General features: G+C 40.7%; 1 protein-coding gene across 1 annotated transcript in view; it reads right to left on the bottom strand.

Moving 5' to 3' along the window:
- Window positions 1–393: 393 nt before the first annotated feature.
- PGAP1 (GPI inositol-deacylase) overlaps window positions 394–22445 on the bottom strand; it is a 166468-nt gene continuing 144416 nt past the window's right edge. The window contains exons 18-19 of the mRNA XM_090371276.1: window positions 17436–17589; window positions 394–411 (exon numbers count right to left, since the gene is read on the bottom strand). Coding sequence (XP_090227402.1) covers window positions 394–411; window positions 17436–17589 — 172 coding nt within the window. The remainder of the gene's footprint in view (window positions 412–17435; window positions 17590–22445) is intronic.

Genomic DNA, 22445 nt, shown 5'->3' with positions numbered 1-22445 from the left:
CTTATGCTGCATAAGCTTGCTTTCTCACATGAACTAATATGTACCATCAACTAGTATGCCTCAACTAATGCTAAATCTTTAGGTAAGGACTCCAATGTCTTGCTTGAAATCATTTTTTACTTACTAGATGTGATTTCTTGATCACTGCTGATCAAGATCATGTGCCACAGGCTTTCAAATCACATTTCTACTGCTGATTTTTGATTTATTTTCAATTTACACCATTGCTTCCTTAAAAACTCTCAATACTGTTCTTTCTGAAACACCAAAAAAATTCAGCTACTTCTTTAACAGGATGACATCCTTTAGACTTGCCAAATGCTATCACTCCTTTCTGCCACTTGCTAACATCTTTTTTGTGCCCCATCTTTTGAGCGAGAAACTGTTGCTTCTTCAACCACAGCTGGTATGCTGAAATAGTGAAAATGGGTTAACTTATTACTTTAATTTCAACTGTAAGTAAATGAGCATAGAAGATATGTTTGTTCAATCTGCTATATGCTATACATGAATAGCATAAGAAAATATATATAAATACATATGCAACTATATATAAATACCACAAGCAACAATTTTTTTTATCCAGTGTATATATGTATAAACTGGACAAAACAAATTACAGTAAAAATATAAAACCGACGTTCATATATTCTGAACCCACGTTCGTAACTGTACATTCTGAATAATCATTTAGTTTTCAGCTTTTGGTGGTAAATGTAAAGCTCAGGTGCCATAAATTAAATTTATACATTAACTACTATCATTTGTCAACCACTGTTGTTACTGAAATTCAAGCTCGGAGCTCTATTTAATAATAAAAGTGATGCACTTGAAATAATATAACACAGGATGCAATCCCAACTTTTTAAAATTGTACAAACTATACTATCAATTAAGAATCATAAGAATGGGATTTTATAATTTATACTTTAATGTATAAATGCACACTTCTATACCAGAAATGAGCACACTCTTGCAAAGTAAGAGTTACTTCCCTATAAGCCAAACTCTGCTGTCAATTTTTTTTTTTTTTTTTTTTTTTCACTTAATTTAGGTGTAAATCATGAGTTGTATCTCAGCAATTCTCTTGCCTCCTGCCCTTAAGTTGGTATTGATGTAACTTTCTTTGAAGTTACATCAATACCAACTTAAGGGCAGGAGGTATTGATGTAACTTTCTTTGAAGTTTCTATGTAGTGCTGGCAATTATAATTAATAATTATCATTTACCCAATTCTATAATTTGATGTGATAGCTTAGAGATCAACCCAAAATCACCCAAAGTCAACCCAATTTACTTGTGCATATGTCCGTTCTGATATTCCTTGTCAGAGACTTGGCAATTTGGAATCTCCACTCGTTGATCTTCTCTGGCTTAAAATCTCTCTACCTCATTGTGTCAAATACATCTGTTGTCTCTAACGTTCTCCCAACTCCATTAATCACTTGGAGCTCTTTGACTTCCTCTCTTTGCAACTTGACTTTCTCCAGTCCAACTTTCCTAACAGTGAGGTAATTTCCCTTGGTGATTTTAATGTTCACAACTCCAGCTGGCTTCCATTTTCTAGTCACACCGACCCAGCTGGTCGAGATGCTGAGGCATTTGCAATTACTAATGACCTTGCACAGATTGTTCATTTACCTAAAAGAATACTGGACAATCCTAATCATACAGCCAATATGCTTGATCTTTTTCTCACAAACAACCCTTCTAAGTACAAGGTCGAAGTGAGAGGTCTTTTAGGCACTTCAGATCACAACTTGGTGATTGTCTCTTCTCCAATGGAACCTTTATCTCATGGCTATCCCCAACCTCGTGTTGTTTGGCATTACAAGAATGCAAAATGGGATGACCTGCGAGACTTCTTTTCTTTGGTCGGATTACTGTTTCAAAACTTCTGATGACAACGTTTCCTCAGATCATGTCAGTGAAATTATTCTTGCAGGAATGGAATCCTTTATCCCACACTTCACTTTAAAATCTCGTTCTTTATCTAAACCTTGGTTTTCCAATAAATGTGCTAAGGCTGTTCAAGAGAAGAATGTTGCATATCGTAATTGGCTTTAGCATTAGCATTAGTAGAGGCATTTGATGCAAGAAAGCAAGCTTATGCAGCATCAGCCAAAAAAAAAAAATAATAAATAATAAATAAATAAAAAATAACAACTTCCACTTCACCCCTCTGTTCGTTCGAAATACCTGTCCAGCTGAGCCTTAAACTTATTTAGGCTATCAACTTCCACGACAAGCGATGGAAGTCTGTTCCACCAACCAACCACCCGCTGGCTAAAGGCAAATTTCCTCACGTCTATCCTACATCCATCTTTCCTCAAATTGAATTTATGCCCTCTCAGGTGATTATTCTGAGCAAGAGGAAGAATCCCATCAGCATTGAGCAGACTCAAACCATTCAAAGCTTTAAACACCTCTATCGGATCACCTCGCTGGTGGCTAGTCTCCAGACACTGTATTTTGCAAAACTTAAGCCTTTCTTCATAAGAGCACCTCTTTGTTCCCTTTGTTGCCCTTCTCTGTACTCCTTCCAGCATCTCTACATCCTTCTTGAAATGAGGCCTCCAGACCTGTATACAGTACTCTAGGTGTGGCCTGACCATTGCCTTATAGAAGGGAATAATCACCTCCTTATCCCTGCTAGAAAAATAACTATATATCATCGACAATACACCATGAGCTACTCTTGCAGCCCATCTGCACTTCTCAGAAAACTTCATATTTGCCTGCACAACCACCCCCCCCAGGTCCCTTTCATTCTCTACTACTGTCAGTGTAGTACCACAGAGTTGATATGTTGCTCTGGGGTTGCTGTTTTCTATATGGAGTACTTTACATTTGTCAATGTTAAACTTCATTTGCCACCTCTCAGCCCATCTGCTCAACCTTTCCAGATCCTGTTGCAGTAGCATAGTGTCAGTAGTGTCCTTGACAACCCTGCCAACCTTCGTATCGTCTGCAAACTTGGACATTATACTTGATATACCATCATCAATATCATTTATAAATACAGAAAACAATAATGGACCCAATACTGAACCCTGAGGGACTCCACTAATAACATTAGTCCACGATGAGCAGTGTCCATTGATTACCACTCTGTCTTCTCCCCCTCAACCACTCCTTTATCCATAGGAGCAATTTGCCTCCAATGCCCACTGCTCAAATTTGTGCAGCAGTCTTCAAGGTGCAACAGTATCGAAAGCCTTTCTAAGATCCAAGTATATAATATCAAAGTTATTCCCTGCATCCAGTTCTTTTGTGACTGCATCATAGTATCCAATCAAATTGGTCAGGCAAGACTTCCCCTTAACAAAACCATGCTGTGTCTGAGCTATAACTGAAGTCTTGTCTAGATGATCCTGCAGTGCTTCTTTAACCAGTGCCTCCATTAATTTTCCGGGAACAGAATTTAAACTAACAGGTCTATAATTACTCGTGTCGCCCTTTGATCCTCCTTTGTGAATTGGGGTCACATTTGCACATCTCCAGTCCATGGGTACCTCCCCTGAGTCCAAGGAAGCTCTCATAATTATGGCTAAGGGTTTGCTTACTTCCTTTGCTGCCTCCATTAATATAACTGGATAGATCCCATCCACCCCAGATGCCTTTCTTGTATTTATCTTCAACAATTTCTCCTCCACTTTACTCTCAGTTATTACAAGATTCTCTAGCTTACTGCCAGAGTTGAATACACCTCTGGCATTCCCCTCACTGAATAACTCCTCATGTGTGAATCGATGCAAAATATTCATTTAGTTTGTTAGCTACCTGAGCAGAATCATCAACAGTTGATCCATCGATATCAAGTGGACCAATCTGATTCATCCTCTTCCTTCTAGAGTTTACATAAGTAAAGAACTCTTTGCTGTTTTTCTTTGCATCCCTTTCCAAAGATTTCTCGTAATCTACCTTCGCCAGCCTAACCTTCTTTGTAACTTGGTTACAGATCAACTTGTATCTATCATAGGCTTCTGTGTCACGTGTTAATTTGTATGTATCCCATGCATTTTTCTTCTCTGCCATATGTCTCATTAGTTCATCTGACATCCACTTAGGACTAAACCTTGAAAAATATTTCTTAGTTGGTATGTAAAGCCTAGTAGCTTCCAAGATAAGTTCTTTGAATGCTTCCCATTTTGAATTTGCTGTTGGTAACATCATCAGTTGGTCCCACTGTATGGAATTTAAATACTGTCTTAGTCCATCGTAGTCGCCTTTACGAAAGCAATAACCCTTACCTTTGCCCCTAATGGTAGTTACCTCTTTGAGTAAATCCCACTTCAGCACACTGTGATCACTGCCACCTAGAGGTTCATTTACCTGCAGATTCTTAATGCATGAAGAATCACTACTGATAATCAAATCAAGAGTATCACTCCCTCTAGTTGCCTGCCGAACATGCTGATTTAGAAAACAATCATCCAATAAATCCACAAAAGCCTTGCTAGTCTGTGTGTGACTAGTCCCCAAATTCCAGTCAATATCTGGGAAATTAAAATCCCCCATTATAAGACTCTCTGATTTACTGGCCCACTCTATTTCCCTGTACAGTTTTTGATTATACTCATCAGAGTCATTAGGCCTATAGCACACTCCTTCTCTCAATTTTGATCTCCCAATGCTTATGTCACACCAAACTGACTCGACACTGCACTGTCCAGCAATGTCGACTGGCTTCACTTCCTTGGATTTTATGCATTTCTTAATTAATAGCATAACCCCTCCTCCCTCCCTATCCTGTCTATTCTTTCTGTAGACATTGTACTCCCCAAATTCCAGTTCTGCATTCCTTATATGTGTGTGACACCACGTCTCTGAAATCCCCACAATATCTGAGTTTGATGTTTTGAGCAATGCCTCAAATTCATCAAATTTATTTACTAAACTCCTAGCATTGGTGTACACACAAGTATACATGCACCTGTTCTTTTTCTTAGCTACCCTAACACAACCCATGTTTACTTGGACCCCAATGATTCCCAGCAGTCTCTGAAGTATCCTGCATCTTATTTTCCAGGCTGCGGCTCATTCCAATAGAAGAAGTGCAAGAATCACTTCCACCTCTGCCAGTCTGTTAATCTATTAGTCCTTGTATCCCCCCAATATAGCAGTTTTCCGACCCACCTAACACTGCCTCGGCTTGTTTTTATTCTTCAGTTTCATTTTCTGCCTACACCAAAGCTCGCAACAATTGTAAAGCAGTTATTAATCAGTCCAAACTAGAGTTTGAACAGGATAAGAGTACAAAACTTGCTTCTTGCCCTAATGGTAGCCGAGCATTCTGGTCTCTTGCCAAAGCTATTGGCCGCAACTTTTGGCCATCTCTGCTCCCACCTCTATCCAAACCAGATGGTTCTGTTGTCACTTCAGCCAAGGATAAAGCTGACCTGCTAGCATCCCATTTTTCTTCCAGCTCATGTATTAATGATCTTGGTAAAACACCTCCCACCATTCCCAACATGCTCCATCCAATGCCTCCTGTGGTCTTCTGTCAAAAGGATGTCAGAAGGATATTGACAAATCTTGATGCTAAGGAAGCTCCACGTCCCAATGGTATTTCTCCAATTGCACTCAAAACCTGTGCTCCTAAACTTACTCCTATTCTTGCTGCCTTTTTTTCACTTTCTTATTTCAAAGGTGTTTTTCCTTCTGCTTGGAAATTTGCTCATATCCAGCCAGTTCCTAAAAAGGGTGACAAATCCTCCCATCCAATTATCGTCCCATTGCAATTACTTCTACTCTTTCTAAAGTAATGGAGAAATCAATTAACCGCCAACTTTTAAACTACCTAGAAACCTTCTATCTGATCAACGATCGCCAGTATGGATTCCGTCAGTGTTGATCCACTGGTGATATTCTGGCTTATGTTACTCATTTATGGACTAATTCAATGGAAAGGTTTGGTGAAACACAAGTAGTTGCTCTTAACATCTCAAAGGCTTTCGATCATGTTTGGCATAAAGGTATTCTAAACAAGCTTCCATCTCATGGTTTGCCAACTGTTTTTAGTAATTGGTTACCCAGTTTTCTCTCTGGTCGCTCACTGAGGGTGATGGTAGATGACTCTTTGTCTTCTAACTTGTCCACTAATGTTGGTGTCACCCAAGGTTCAGTTCTTTCACCCACTCTTTTCCTCTTGTATATTAATGACCTTCTTCCATTGACTGGAAATCCTATCCATAGTTTTGCCGATGATAGCACATTGCATTCCACTATTCATTTTGAGAAACCTTGTCCTGCTCAATCAGCTTCAACTTATCAAAAATCTGCTACCAATTCCTTAAATGCCGATCTTCAGGTAATTCTCCAGTGGGGCAAAGACAACTTAGTTGATTCTCCAGTGGGGCAAAGGTAATTCTCCAGTGGGGAAAAGACAACTTAGTTGATTTCAACCCTTCTAAAACTCAGTCTATGCTCCTATGCTTATTTTTAGTGACACTCCGATTTCTAGGCAAAATGATATATCTCTTTTGGGGGTAACCCTGACTTCTAATCTCTCTTGGCACAAACACATTACAAATATTGCTTCCTCTGCATCTAAAAAACTTGTCTTCTCTTTTGCTCTCGGCATTACTTTTCTTCCAAACAGCTGCTCACTCTGTATAAATTGCAAATCCACCCTGCCATGGAATATTGTTCCCACATCTGGGGTGGTACCCCCAAAACCTCTCTCAGGATTCTTGATTCAATTCAGAAGAGGGCAGTTAGGTTAATTAATGATTCATCTCTAACAGAGTCTCTACACTCGCTGTCTCATAGACGTACTGTTTCTGCTGCATGCCTCTTTTCAGATACTTCCATGGGCAATGTTCTTCTGAATTGGCTTCTATAATTCCCGCTCACTCTTTCAAAACAGTCTGCATACCTGCCACCACCAGCCAATATCCATTTACTGTCCAACTTCAAACTCACAGAACCAACTTTTCATCTTCCTCGTTTATTCATTCAACTGCCCTTTTCTGGAATAACCTTCCGTCATACGTATTTCCTGAAAATTACAGTCTACAGAAGTTCGAGTCCAATGTCAACAAATATCTTCTTTCGTTTTCTCAATCTGATGTTAAGTGGACCAATCTGAATCAGATTGGTCCACTTGATATCGATGGGTCAACTGTTGATGATCCTGCTCAGCTAGCTAACAAACTGAATGAATAGCACTAGCATTAGTAGAGGCATATGATGCAAGAAAGCAAGCTTATTCAGCATCAGCCAAAAAAAAAAAAAAAAAAAAAAAAACCACCACTACTCCCATTTCACCCCTCCGTTGGTTCGAAATACCTGTCCAGCTGAGCCTTAAATTTATTTAGGCTATCGACTTCAACAACAAGCGATGGGAGTCTATTCCACAAACCAACTGCCCGCTGGCTAAAGGCAAATTTCCGCACATCTATCCGACATCCGTCCTTCCTCAATTTGAATTTATGCCCTCTCAGGTGATTATTCTGAGCAAGAGGAAGAATCCCATCGGCATTGAGCATGCTCAAGCCATTCAAAGCCTTATACACCTCTATCAGATCACCTCGCCGATGCCTAGTCCCCAGGCTCTGTAATTTGCAAAACTTAAGCCTATCTCCGTAAGAGCAACCCCTTGCTCCATTCACCAATCTTGTTGCCCTTCTCTGTACTCGTTCGAGCAGCTCTACATCCTTCTTGAAATGAGGCCTCCAGACCTGTATACAGTACTCAAGGTGTGGCCTGACCAATGCCTTATACAAGGGAATAATCACATCCTTATCCCTGCTAGAAAAATTCCTGTATATCATTGACAAGACACCATGAGCTACTCTTGCAGCTCGTCTGCACTGCTCAGAGAACTTCATATCTGCCTGCACAATTACCCCCAGGTCCTTTTCATTTTCTACCACTGTCAGCGTAGTACCACAGAGTTGATACGTTGATCTGGGGTTACTGTTTCCCATATGTAGTACTTTACATTTGTCAAAGTTAAACTTCATTTGCCACCTCTCAGCCCATCTGTTCAACCTTTCCAGTTTTTGCATCGACATTCACACATGAGTAGTTATTCAGCAAGGGGAATGCCAGAGGTGTATTCAACTCTGGCAGTAAGCTAGAGAATCTTGTAATAACCGAGAGTAAAGTGGAGGAGAAATTGTTGAAGAAAAATACAAGAAAGGTACCTGGGGTGGATGGGATCTATCCAGTTATATTAAAGGAGGCAGCAAAGGAAGTATGCAAACGCTTAGTCATAATTATGAGAGCTTCCTTGGACTCAGGAGAAGTACCCATGGAGATGGGTACTTCTCTGAGTACCCATCTCCATGGGTACGTGCAAATGTGCCCCATTCACAAAGATGTGCAAATGTGCCCCAATTCACAAAGGAGGATCAAAGGGCGACACAAGTAATTATAGACCTGTTAGTTTAACTTCTGTTCCTGGAAAATTAATGGAGGTACTGGTTAAAGAAGCACTGCAGGATCATCCAGACAAAACTTCAGTTATAGCTCAGACACAGCATGGTTTTGTTAAGGGGAAGTCTTGCCTGACCAATTTGATTGGATATTATATGAAACCACAAAAGAACTGAATGCAGGGAATAACTTTGATATTATATACTTGGATCTTAGAAAGGCTTTTGATACTGTTGCACATGGAAGACTGCTGCACAAATTTGAGCAGTGTGGCATTGGAGGCAAATTGCTGCTATGGATAAAGGGGTGGTTGAGGGTGAGAAGATAAAAGAGTGGTAATCAATGGACACTGCCCATCGTGGACTAATGTTATTAGTGGAGTCCCTCAGGGTTCAGTATTGGGTCCGTTCTTGTTTTCTGTATTTATAAATGATATTGATGATGGTATATCAAGCTTAATGTCCAAGTTTGCAGACGATACAAAGGTTGGCAGGGTTGTCAAGGACACTATTGACACTATGCTACTGCAATAGGATCTGGAAAGGTTGAGCAGATGGGCTGAGACGTGGCAAATGAAGTTTAACATTGACAAATGTTAAGTACTACATATGGGAAACAGCAACCCCAGAGCAACGTATCAACTCTGTGGTACTACACTGACTGTAGTAGAGAATGAAAGGGACCTGGGAGTGGTTGTGCAGGCAGATATGAAGCTTTCTGAGCAGTGCAGACGGGCTGCAAGAGTAGCTCATGGTGTATTGTCGATGATATATAGGAATTTTTCCAGCAAGGATAAGGAGGTGATTATTCCCTTGTATAAGGCAATGGTCAGACCACACCTAGAGTACTGTATACAGGTCTGGAGGCCTCATTTCAAGAAATATGTAGAGATGCTGGAACGAGTACAGAGAAGGGCAACAAGATTAGTGAATGGAAGAAAGGGGTGCTCTTACGAAGAAAGGCTTAAGTTTTGCAAGTTACAGTGTCTGGAGACTATGCACCAGCGAGGTGATCTGATAGAGGTGTATAAAGCCTTGAATGGTTTGAGCATGCTCAATGCTGATGGGATTCTTCCTCTTGCTCAGAATAATCACCTGAGAGGGCATAAATTCAAATTGAGAAAAGACAGATGTAGGAAAGACGTGAGTAAATTTGCCTTTAGCCGCTATTGGTTGGTGGAATAGACTTCCATCCCTTGTCGTGGAAGTTGATAGCGTAAATAAGTTTAAGGCTCAGCTGGACAGGTATTTTGAACGAACAGAGGGGTAAAGTGGAAGTGGTTATTTTTTATTTATTTTTTTTTTTTTTTCGCTGATGCTGCATAAGCTTGCTTTCTTGCATCAAAAGCCTCTACTAATGCTAATCTCCAACCCAAGCACGGTACTAAGTACTATAGGTTCTAACACCTCTCGTGTTTGGGGTTTACATAAAAAAAAAAAAAAAATCCTTTCGTAGCTTATTTGAACTGTAATCAACGTTTTTCTCATCCCTGCTTTCTAAATTAGAAAATTCTTTTAATTTAAGGTATAATACAAACAGAGAAACAGTAAATTAGCCAAATTTATAATAGTGGCATCATTTCATTACATCTCCTTTCACATCTTGTATCTCCGCATTTCTCTTGACGCTTTCCCTTAAGTTCTTACTGATGTGGCTTTCTTTAAGATTTCTATTCAGTGCTGAGTATTTTTTTTTTTTTTTTTTTTTTTTATGTGAACCCCAAACACGAGAGGTATTAGGACCTATAGTACTTAGTACCGTGCTTGGGTTTGAGGTTAAGAAGACGAAAGAAGATATTTGTTGACATTGGACTTGAACTTCTGTAGATTGTAATTTTCAGGAAATACGTATGAAGGAAGGTTATTAAAGAAAACGGCAGTTGAATGAATAAATGAGGAAGATGAAAAGTTGGTTCTGTGGGTTTGAAGTTGGACAGTAAATGGATGTTGGCTGGTGGCGGCACGTGTTCGGACTGTTTTGAAAGAGAGAGCAGGAATTATAGAAGCCAATTCAGAAGAACAGTGCCCAGGGAAGTATCTGTAGAAGAGGCTTGCAGCAGAAACAGTGCGTCTATGAGACAGCGAGTGGAGAGACTCTGTTAGAGATGAATCATTAATTAACCTAACTGCCCTCTTCTGAATGGAATCAAGAAGCCTGAGAGAGAGGTTTTGGGGGCACCACCCCAGATGTGGGAACAATATTCCATTGTAGGGCGGATTTGCGATTTATACAGAGTGAGCAGCTGTTTGGAAGAAAAGTAACGCCGAGAGCGAAAGAGAAAACCAAGTTTTTTAGATGCAGAGGAAGCAATATTTGTAATGTGCTTGTGCCAAGAGAGATTAGAAGTCAGGGTAATCCCCAAAAGAGATATATCATTTTTCCTAGAAATCGGAGTGTCACTAAAGATAAGCATAGGAGTAGAAGAATCCTTTTTGCGATATATAAGACAAGACTGAGTTTTAGAAGGGTTGAAATCAACTAAGTTGTCTTTGCCCCACTGGAGAATTACCTGAAGATCAGCATTTAAGGAATTGGTAGCAGATTTTCGAGAAGTTGAAGCTGATTGAGCAGGACAAGGTTTCTCAAAATGGAAAGTTGAATGCAATGTGCTATCATCAGCAAAACTATGGATAGGATTTCCAGTCAATGGAAGAAGGTCATTGATATACAAGAGGAAAAGAGTGGGGGAAAGAACTGAACCTTGGGGGACACCGGCATTAGTAGAGAAGTTGGAAGACAGAGAGCCATCTACCATCACCCTCAGTGAGCGATCAGAGAGAAAACTGGATAACCAATTACTAAAAACAGTTGGCAAACCATAAGATGGAAGCTTGTTTAGAAGACCTTTATGCCAAACACGATCAAAAGCCTTTGAGATGTCAAGAGCAACTACTTGTGTTTCACCGAACCTTTCCATTGAATTAGTCCATAAATGGGTAACATAAGCCAGAATATCTCCAGTGGATCGACACTGACGGAATCCATACTGGTGATTGTTGATCAGATGGAAGGTTTCTAGGTAGTTTAAGAGTTGGCGGTTAATTGATTTCTCCATTACTTTAGAAAGAGTAGAAGTAATTGCAATGGGACGATAATTGGACGGGAGGGATTTCTCACCCTTTTTAGGAACTGGCTGGATATGAGCAAATTTCCAAGCAGAAGGAAAAACACCTTTGGAATAAGAAAGTGAAAAAAGGCGGCAAAGAATAGGAGTAAGTTCAGGAGCACAGGTTTTGAGAACAAGAGGAGAAATACCATCAGGACCTGGAGCTTTCTTAGCATCAAGATTCATCAAAATCCTTCTGATATCCTTTTGACGGAAGACCACAGGAGGCATTGAATGCATTAGCATTAGCATTAGTAGAGGCATTTGATGCACGAAAGCAAGCTTATGCAGCATCAGCCAAAAAAAAAAAAAAAAAACCCCACTTCCACGTCACCCCTCTGTTCGTTCAAAATACCTGTCCAGCTGAGCCTTAAACTTATTTAGGCTATCAACCTCCACCACAAGGGATGGCAGTCTGTTCCACCAACCAACCACCCGCTGGCTAAAGGCAAATTTCCGCACGTCTATCCTACATCTGTCTTTCCTCAATTTGAATTTATGCCCTCTCAGGTGATTTTTCTGAGCTAGAGGAAGAATCCCATCAGCATTGAGCATGCTTAAACCATTCAAGGCTTTATACACCTCTATCAGATCACCTCGCTGGTGCCTAGTCTCGAGACACTGTAATTTGCAAAACTTAAGCCTTTCTTCGTAAGAGCACCCCTTTGTTCCATTCACTAATCTTGTTGCCCTTCTCTGTACTCGTTCCAGCAGCTCTACATCCTTCTTGAAATGAGGCCTCCAGACCTGTATACAGTACTCTAGGTGTGGCCTGACCATTGCCTTATACAATGGAATAATCACCTCCTTATCCCTGCTGGAAAAATTCCTGTATATCATTGACAATACACCATGAGCTACTCTTGCAGCCCGTCTGCACTGCTCAGAGAACTTCATATCTGCCTGCACAATCACCCCCAAGTCCCTTTCATTCTCTACCACTGTCAGTGTAGTACCACAGAGTTGATACGTTGCTCTGGGGTTGCTGTTTCCCATGTGTAGTACTTTACATTTGTCAATGTTAAACTTCATTTGCCACCTCTCAGCCCATCTGCTCAACCTTTCCAGATCCTGTTGCAGCAGCATAGTGTCAGTAGTGTCCTTGACAACCCTGCCAACCTTTGTATCATCTGCAAACTTGGACATTAAGCTTGATATACCATCATCAATATCATTTATAAATACAGAAAACAATAATGGACCCAACACTGAGCCCTGAGGGACTCTACTAATAACATTAGTCCACGATGAGCAGTGTCCATTGATTACCACTCTCTGTCTTCTCCCCCTCAACCACCCCTTTATCCATAGCAGCAATTTGCCTCCAATGTCACACTGCTCCAATTTGTGTAGCAGTCTTCCATGTGCAACAGTATCAAAAGCCTTTCTAAGATCCAAGTATATAATATCAAAGTTATTCCCTGCATCCAGTTCTTTTGTGACTGCATCATAGTATCCAATCAAGTTTTTCAGGCAAGACTTCCCCTTAACAAAACCATGCTGTGTCTGAGCTATAACTGAAGTCTTGTCTAAATGATCCTGCAGTGCTTCTTTAACCAGTGCCTCCATTAATTTTCCTGGAACAGAAGTTAAGCTCACAGGTCTATAATTACTTGAGTCAGCCTTTGATCCTCCTTTGTGAATTGGGGTCACATTTGCACATTTCCAGTCTATGGGTACCTCCCCTGAGTCCAAGGAAGCTCTCATAATTATGGCTAATGGTTTGCTTACTTCCTTTGCTGCCTCCTTTAATATAACTGGATAGATCCCATCCACCCCGGGTGCCTTTCTTGTGTTTATCTTCAACAGTTTCTCCTCCACTTTACTCTCAGTTATTTCAAGATTCTGTAGCTTACTGCTAGAGTTGAATACACCTCTGGCATTCCCCTTGCTGAATAACTCCTCATGTGTGAATGTCGATGCAAAATATTCATTTAGTTTGTTAGCTACCTGAGCAGGATCATCAACAGTTGACCCATCAATATCAAGTGGACCAATCTGACTCATCCCCTTCCTTCTAGAGTTTACATAAGTAAAGAACTCTTTGCTGTTTTTCTTTGCATCCCTTGCCAAGGATTTCTCGTAATCTGAATTCACCTGCCTAACCTCCTTTGTAACTTGGTTTCATATCAACTTGTATCTATCATAGGCTTCTGTGTCATGTGTTAATTTGTAAGTATCCCATACATTTTTCTTCTCTGCCATATGCCTCATTAGTTCATCTGACATCCATTTTGGCCTAAACCTTGAACAATATTTCTTAGTTGGTATGTAAAGCCTAGTAGCTTCCAAGATAAGTTCTTTGAATGCTTCCCATTTTGAATTTGCTGTTGGTAACATCATCAGTTGGTCCCACTGTATAGAATTTAAATACTGTCTCAGTCCATCGTAGTCGCCTTTACGGAAGCAATAACCCTTCCCTTTACCCCTAATGGTAGTTACCTCTTTCAGTAACTCTCACTTCAGCACACTGTGATCACTGCCACCTAGTGGTTCATTTATCTGCAGATTCTTAATGCATGAAGAATCACTGCTGATAATCAAATCAAGAGTATTACTCCCTCTAGTTACCTCCCGAACATGCTGATGTAGAAAACAATCATCCAATAATTCCACAAAAGCCCTGCTAGTGTGTGAGTAACCAGCCCCCAAATTCCAGTCAATATCTGGGAAATTAAAATCTCCCATTATAAGACTCTCTGATTTACTGGCCCACTCTATTTCCCTGTACAGTTTTTGATTATACTCATCAGAGTCATTAGGCCTATAGCACACTCCTACTCTCAATTTTGATCTCCCAATGCTTATGTCACACCAAACTGATTCAACACTGCACTGTCCAGCGATTGTGACCGGCTTCACTTCCTTGGTTTTTATGTGTTTCTTAACTAATAGCATAACCCCTCCCCCCTTCCTATCCTGTCTATCCTTTCTGTAGACGTTGTACTCCCCAAATTGCAGTTCTGCATCCCTTATATCTGTGTGACACCACGTCTCTGATATCCCTACAATATCTGCCTTTGATGTTTTGAGCAATACCTCAAATTCATCAAATTTATTTACTAAACTCCTAGCATTGGTGTACACGCAAGTATACCTGCACCTGTTTCTATTCTTAGCTACCCGAACACAACCCATGTGTTTACTTGTACCGCAATGGCTCCCAGCAGTCTCTGAAATACCATGCATCTTGTTTTTCAGGCTTCTGCTCATTCTAATAGAAGCAGTGCAAGAATCTCTTTCACCTCTGCCAGTGGCTACTGTCAATCTATTGGTCTTTGTCTCCCCCCAAGCTAGCAGTTTTCCGACCCACCTAACACTGCCTCGATAGCATCAGCAAATATTCTTGCACCCTTTCTATTTAAGTGTATCCCATCCCTGTAGAAGCAATCTCTCCTGTTAACAAGTACAGTCCAGGCTGAAAAAAATTCTACCCCTTGAGCCTTGCACAATCTTTCCAGGGCCGAATTGATCGACAAGGCTCTCATCATATACTCCCTCCTATCGTGTCGGCAGAATTGCAGACACTTTCAAATTCAACCCTAATTCTCGGCTTTTGTTCAACAGTGACCTGTACTTATTAAGTAATTCTGCCGGTCTCCTACACTTAATATTATTAGTGGAGCGTGTTGGGAATGGTGGGAGGTGTTTTACCAAGATCATTAATACATGAGCTGGAAGAAAAATGGGATGCTAGAAGGTCAGCTTTATCCTTGGCTGAAGTGGCAACAGAACCATCTGGTTTGGACAGAGGTGGGAGTAAAGATGGGCAAAAGTTGCGGCCAATAGCTTTGGCAAGAGACCAGAATGCTCGGCTACCATTAGGGCAAGAAGCAAGTTTTCTACTCTTAGCCTGTTCAAACTCTAGTTTGGACTGGTTAATAACTGCTTTACAACTGTTGCGAGCTTTGGTGTAGGCAGAAAATGTAACTGAAGAATTAGAAACAAGCCAATTACGATATGCAACATTCTTCTCTTGGACAGCCTTAGCACATTTATTGGAAAACCAAGGTTTAGATAAAGGACGAGATTTTAAAGTGGAGTGTGGGATAAAGGATTTCATTCCTGCAAGAATAATTTCACTGACACGATCTGAGCAAACGTTGACATCAGAAGTTTTGAAACAGTAAGCCGACCAAGGAAAAGAAAAAAAGAAGTCTCGCAGGTCATCCCATTTTGCATTCTTGTAATGCCAAACAACACGTGGTTGGGAATAGCCATGAGATAAAGGTTCCATTGGAGAAGAGACAATCACCAAGTTGTGATCTGAAGTGCCTAAAGGACCTCTCACTTCGACCGTGTGTACTTAGAAGGGTTGTTTGTGAGAAAAAGATCAAGCGTATTGGCTGTATGATTAGGATTGTCCAGTATTCTTGTAGGTAAATGAACAATCTGTGCTAGGTCATTAGTAATTGCAAAAGCCTCAGCATCTCGACCTGCTGGGTCGGTGTGACTAGAAAACGGAAGCCAGCCGGAGTTGTGAACATTAAAATCACCAAGGAAAATTACTTCGCTGTTAGGAAAGTTGGACTGGAGAAAGTCAAGTTGCAAAGAGAGGAAGTCAAAGAGCTCCAAGTGATTAGTGGAGTTGGGAGAACGGTAGAGACAACAGATGAATTTGACACAATGAGGTAGAGAGATTTTAAGCCAGAGAAGATCAAAGAGAGGAGATTCCAAATTGCCAAGTCTCTGACAGGGAATATCAGAACGGACATATGCACAAGTACCACCTTTGAGGCGAAAGGAATCATACAGCGAATAATTTGGGCATCTGAGATGAGCAGTAGATGAATCAACCGATAACTGAGATTCTGTCAGAAAAAGTACATGGGGTTTGGCAGACTGCAAGTGGAAATGGACATCGTTGCGATTAGAATTGAGACCACGTATATTTGTGAAATGAATTAGGAAGTCCTTGGGAGGTTTAGATCTTTTCGCAGATAAGCTTGCTCTATTAGTTTGACAATTCATGGTGTATTCAATAGTAAGGAAAAGTAGGTGGGACATGCTGTATGAAGTAATGAAATTTTTGGATATGGCGTACATGTGGTAAGAATATACCCAGATCCTTGACATAACGTGGCCTCGACAATGCTCCCCGCATACACACTACTCAGACTCCCTCCAGTCACTATCTGGCAGAGTAGAGGCAGCAAGATTATACACTACCTGATCCGGAAGCTTCCTAGAGAGTTACCAATAGGTTCAGTCCGGTGTACTAACTAGCGGCCGGCCTGCGAACACCGTTTTAGAGCTGTACCCTCGAAATGTAAGGAATATTGGATCTCGCCACGACGTTCATCATAACCTCAAAAGTCATCAATCATACTGCATGATGGAAGAGATAGGGAAAGGTTGACCGGAACTTAGCTCTAGAGACTAAACATGGGTTCCACCATTTCAAGCCTCCAATAAGCAAAGTGGTGGTATTTCACCGGTTGATGAGAGTCATCTACCACCTAGTACTGCCTGGTAACATAGAGGGGCGGCGTTCCTCCATTTGGTGTGGGCGCCACACCTCGACCCCTGCTTACGTTGGTTCACACCTGGGTGGTCACCCACCATGTACTTGTGCATGGAGGTTATACCCAGGATTACTAACAGTCCCACCATCGTGAAGGCGCAAGCAGAGGATTTGGCTGTCACAGACCGTCCGGACTTCGCCGAAATTGGGTCCACTTGACTTGAGTGTCACCCGAATATCAGTTTCATCAGCGTTTTAGACTCCCAGATAGCAAGTATAGCTTGTCTGGCATATCTGAGAGAATGTCTGTGACAACCTCAAGGACCAAATATAACTAATATAACATTACATTAAAAATAATTAAATGCTATAATGAACGAACCTGTTATTTCAAAACATTTAATTTGCATATTGCTATATAGAAGTTAACTAAACGTTAAAGAATGGTGAAACAGAATATAAACAGTTAACAAGACATACCTGAGTTGCTAATTCTGTAATTGGGAAGTTTACATAAAGAGCATAACTGCATTCAGGATCTAAAATTACATGAAGTTGTGTGGCCTCACTTTCTGTTGAAAACTGGGGTACATGAATCCTTGCTGTGAGTTGTGTTATTGCTCCTAAAGAAGTTCTAATAAAAAATTATTCTTAATATTTTCATATGTGGGCACTTTGATTAAGATATATTCCTATCTTTAAAAAATGTGTTTTACTGCATGTCTGATTTAAAATAAGAGTATTTTATCATGATAAAACTGAGTTAAAATCATAAAGATTATAAAATCAGGATATAATTATTCTGTAATACTAAAAGAGACCAATAGGCAGCTTAGTTATGAATCCCCATTAGTTATGAATGCCAAACTGATTCATTTCATTTATCTGCCAATTTCAATACAAATTTCAATAACTTTTTCAATAATTTTTTGAAATTTTTTTGACCGATGAAGAAGCTGACTCAGCGGCTTCTTCATGCCACAGGCTACCAACTACCACAGTTTTATGGGTTACCAAAAATCCATAAGCCAAGTGTTCCTCTCCAGCCCACAGTGTCCTGATGAAATGTACCTACATATGAACTATCCAAATATATTGCATGACTCCTCATACCTCTTGTAAGAAATACCACCCACACTGTCACTAAAAGCAACGACTTCATTCACCTTATTAAAGAGTTCTCGATTTCTGACAATGCTGTTATGGCATCATTTGATGCAGTTTCGCTATTTACATCAATCCCTATCCAACAGGCCGTAAACTGCACCAAGAGGCTCCTAGAGAGTGACCCAAACCTTCCTAACAGAACATCACTGTCCACTGACAACATTTGTACTGCCCTCAAACTGTGCTTGTCAAGCAGCGTCTTTACCTTTGAGGATTCCGTATACCAGCAGATACGTGGCACTGCCATGGGTGCCCCTGTTAGTTCCATTGTGGCCAACAACGGCATGGAAAAATTGGAAGAACAGATATTCCTGAACCCACCAGTACTTGCAGATACATTTAACATTAGCATTAGAAGAGGCATATGATGCAAGAAAGCAAGCTTATGCAGCATCAGCAAAAAAAAAAAAAAAAAAAAAACTTCCACTTCACCCCTCCGTTCGTTCAAAATACCTGTCCAGCTGAGCCTTAAATTTATTTAAGCTATCAACTTCTACAACAAGGGAAGGAAGTCTGTTCCACCAACCAACTACCCGCTGGCTAAAGGCAAATTTCCGCATATCTATCCTACATCTGTCTTTCCTCGATTTGAATTTATGCCCTCTCAGGTGATTATTCTGAGTAAGAGGAAGAATCCCATCAGCACTGAGCATGCTCAAACCATTCAAGGCTTTATACACCTCTATCAGATCACCTCGCTGGTGCCTAGTCTCCAGACACTGTAATTTGCAAAACTTAAGCCTTTCTTCATAAGAGCAACCCCTTGTTCCATTCACTAAGCTTGTTGCCCTTCTCTGTACTCGTTCCAGCAGCTCTACATCCTTCTTGAAATGAGGCCTCCAGACCTGTATACAGTACTCAAGGTGTGGCCTGACCATTGCCTTATACAAGGGAATAATCACCTCCTTATCCCTGCTAGAAAAATTCCTGTATATCACTGATAAGACACCATGAGCTACTCTTGAAGCCCGTCTGCACTGCTCAGAGAACTTCATATCTGCCTGCACAATTACCCCCAGGTACTTTTCATTCTCTACCACTGCCAGTGTAGTACCACAGAGTTGATATGTTGCTCTGGTGTTACTGTTTCTCATATGTACATTTGTCAATGTTAAACTTCATTTGCCACCTCTCACAGCCCATCTGCTCAACCTTTCCAGATCCTGTTGCAGCAGCATAGTGTCAGTAGTGTCCTTGACAACCCTGCCAACCTTTGTATCATCTGCAAACTTGGACATTAAGCTTGATATACCATCATCAATATTATTCATAAATACAGAAAACAATAACGGACCCAATACTGAACCCTGAGGGACTCCACTAATAACATTAGTGGAGTCCCTCTGGGTTCAGTATTGGGTCCTTCATGGGAGAAGACAGAGTGGGAGAAGACAGAGTGGTAATCCATTGATTACCACTCTGTCTTCTCCCCCTCAACCACCCCTTTATCCATAGCAGGAGCAATTTGCCTCCAATGCCACACTGCTCCAATTTGTGCAGCAGTCTTACATGTGCAACAGTATCAAAAGCCTTTCTAAGATCCAAGTATATAATATCAAAGTTATTCCATGCATCCAGTTCTTTTTGTGACTGCATCATAGTATCCAATCAAATTGGTGAGGCAAGACTTCCGTTTAACAAAACCATGCTGCGTCCGAGCTATAACTGAAGTCTTGTCTAGATGATCCTGCAGTGCTTCTTTAATCAGTGCCTCCATTAATTTTCCTGGAACAGAAGTTAAACTCACAGGTCTATAATTACTTGTGTCAGCCTTTGAATCTCCTTTGTTTGTTATTTGGTTTTTTTAGGAGCATTAACAACTAAGGCCATATTGCTCTGGGATATGCGGTGGTCATTCCCTGACCTTTCCGCATCCTCTGTATTTGTTGGTGACGGGCTCGAACCTCGGTCTAATCAAGAAGCATGTGCAATGCACTGATGCTCCTTCCCACCTGACTACAGAGGTGCATGATCCTCCTTTGTGAATTGGGGGTCACATTTGCACATCTCCAGTCTATGGGTACCTCCACTGAGTCCAAGGAAGCCCTCATAATTATGACTAAGGGTTTGCTTATTTCCTTTGCTGCCTCCTTTAATATAACTGGATAGATCTCATCCACCCCAGGTGCCTTTCTTGTGTTTATCTTCAACAATTTCTCCTCCACTTTACTCTCAGTTATTACAAGATTATCTAGCTTACTGCCAGAGTTGAATACACCTCTGACATTCCCCTCGCTGAATAACTCCTCATGTGTGAATGTCAATGCAAAATATTCATTTAGTTTTTTAGCTACCTGAGCAGGATCATCAACAGTTGAACCATCGATATCAAGTGGACCAATCTGATTCATCCCCTTCCTTCTAGAGTTTTCATAAGTAAAGAACTCTTTGCTGTTTTTCTTTGCATCCCTTGCCAAAGATTTCTCATAATCTGCCTTCGCCTGCCTAACCTCCTTTGTAATTTGGTTACAGATCAACTTATATCTATCATAGACTTCTGTGTCACGTGTTAATTTATATGTATCCCATGCATTTTTCTTCTCTGCCATATGTCTCATTAGTTCATCTGAGATCCCTTTAGACCTAAACTTTGAACAATATTTCTTAGTTGGTATGTAAAGCCTAGTAGCTTCCAAGATAAGTTCTTTGAATGATTCCCATTTTGAATTTGCTGTTGGTAACATTATCAGTTGGTCCCACCGTATAGAATTTAAATACTGTCTCAGTCCATCGTAGTCGCCTTTACAAAAGCAATAACCCTTCCCTTTACCCCTGATGGTAGTTACCACTGAGTAAATCCCACTTCAGTACACTGTGATCACTGCCACCTAGTGGTTCCTTTATCTGCAGATTCTTAATGCATGAAGAATCACTACTGATAATCAAATCAAGAGTATTACTCTCTCTAGTTGCCTTGCGAACATGCTGATTTAGAAAACAATCATCCAATAAATCCCCAAAAGACCTTGCTAGTGTGTGAGTGACCAGCCCCCAAATTCCAGTCAATATCTGGGAAATTAAAATCTCCCATTATAGGACTCTCTGATTTACTGGCCACTCTATTTCCCTGTACAGTTTCTTATTATACTCATCGGACTCATTAGGCCTATAGCACACTCCTACTCTCAATTTTGATCTCCCAATGCTTATGTCACACTAAACTGACTCGACACTGCACTGTCCAGCGATGTTGACTGGCCTCACTTCCTTGAATTTTGTGTTTCTTAACTAATAGCATAATCTCTCCTCCCTTCCTATCCTGTCTATCCTTTCTGTAGACGTTGTACTCCCCAAATTCCAGTTCTACATTCCTTATATCTGATATCCCAACAATATCTGCCTTTGATGCTTTGAGCAATACCTCAAATTCATCAAATTTATTTACCAAACTCCTAGCACTGGTACACATGCAAGTATACATGCACCTGTTTCTATTCTTAGCTACCCTAAGACAACCCATATGTTTTCTTGTACTGCAATGACTCCCAGCAGTCTCTGAAATATCCTGCATCTTGTTTTTCAGGCTTCTGCTCATTCCAATAGAAGCAGTGTAAAAATCACTTTCTCCTCTGCCAGTGGCTACTGTTAATCTATTAGTCCTTGTATCCCCCCAAGCTAGCAGTTTTCCGACCCACCTAACACTGCCTCGATAGGATCAGCAAATATTCTTGCATCCTTTCTATTTAAGTGTATCCCATCCCTGTAGAAGCAATCTGTCCTGTTAACAAGTTTCTGTTACAAAGGAACTGGATGCAAAAAATAATTTTGATATCATATGTTTGGATTACAGGAAAGCTTTTGACACTTGTGCATGGAAGACTACTGTACAAATTGGAGCAGAATGGTATTAAGGGTAAGCTGCTACAATGGATAAAAGGATGGTTGAGTGGGAGAAGACAGAGGGTGGTAATTAATGGGTGCTGCTCTTCATGGACTAATGTTATTAGTGTAGTCCCACAGGGTTCGGTGTTGGGTCCTCTGTTGTTTTGTATATTCATCAATGATATTGATTTGTTATTGTCTGTTATTTGGTTTTTAGCAACTAAGGCCATATTGCTCCGGGAATATGGCCTCCGGGTAATCATTCTCTGACCTTTCCGCATCCTCCGTATTTGGTGGTGACAGGCTCGAACCCCAGTCTAATCAAGAAGCGAGTGCTACGCACTGCTGCTCTTTCCCACCTGGCTATGGAGATGCCCCAATAATATTGATGAAAGTATATCAGGCTTAGTGTCGAAGTTTGCAGATGATACAAAGGTTGGCAGGGTTGTTAATAACAGTAATGGCAGTGTGCTACTGCAACAGGATCTAGATAATTTGGGC

Source organism: Mastigoproctus giganteus, chromosome 4, assembly GCF_048544385.1.
Source record: "Mastigoproctus giganteus isolate SK-2022 chromosome 4, ASM4854438v1, whole genome shotgun sequence".
Taxonomy (NCBI): domain Eukaryota; kingdom Metazoa; phylum Arthropoda; class Arachnida; order Uropygi; family Thelyphonidae; genus Mastigoproctus; species Mastigoproctus giganteus.
This window is presented reverse-complemented; position numbering and strand designations above follow the sequence as displayed.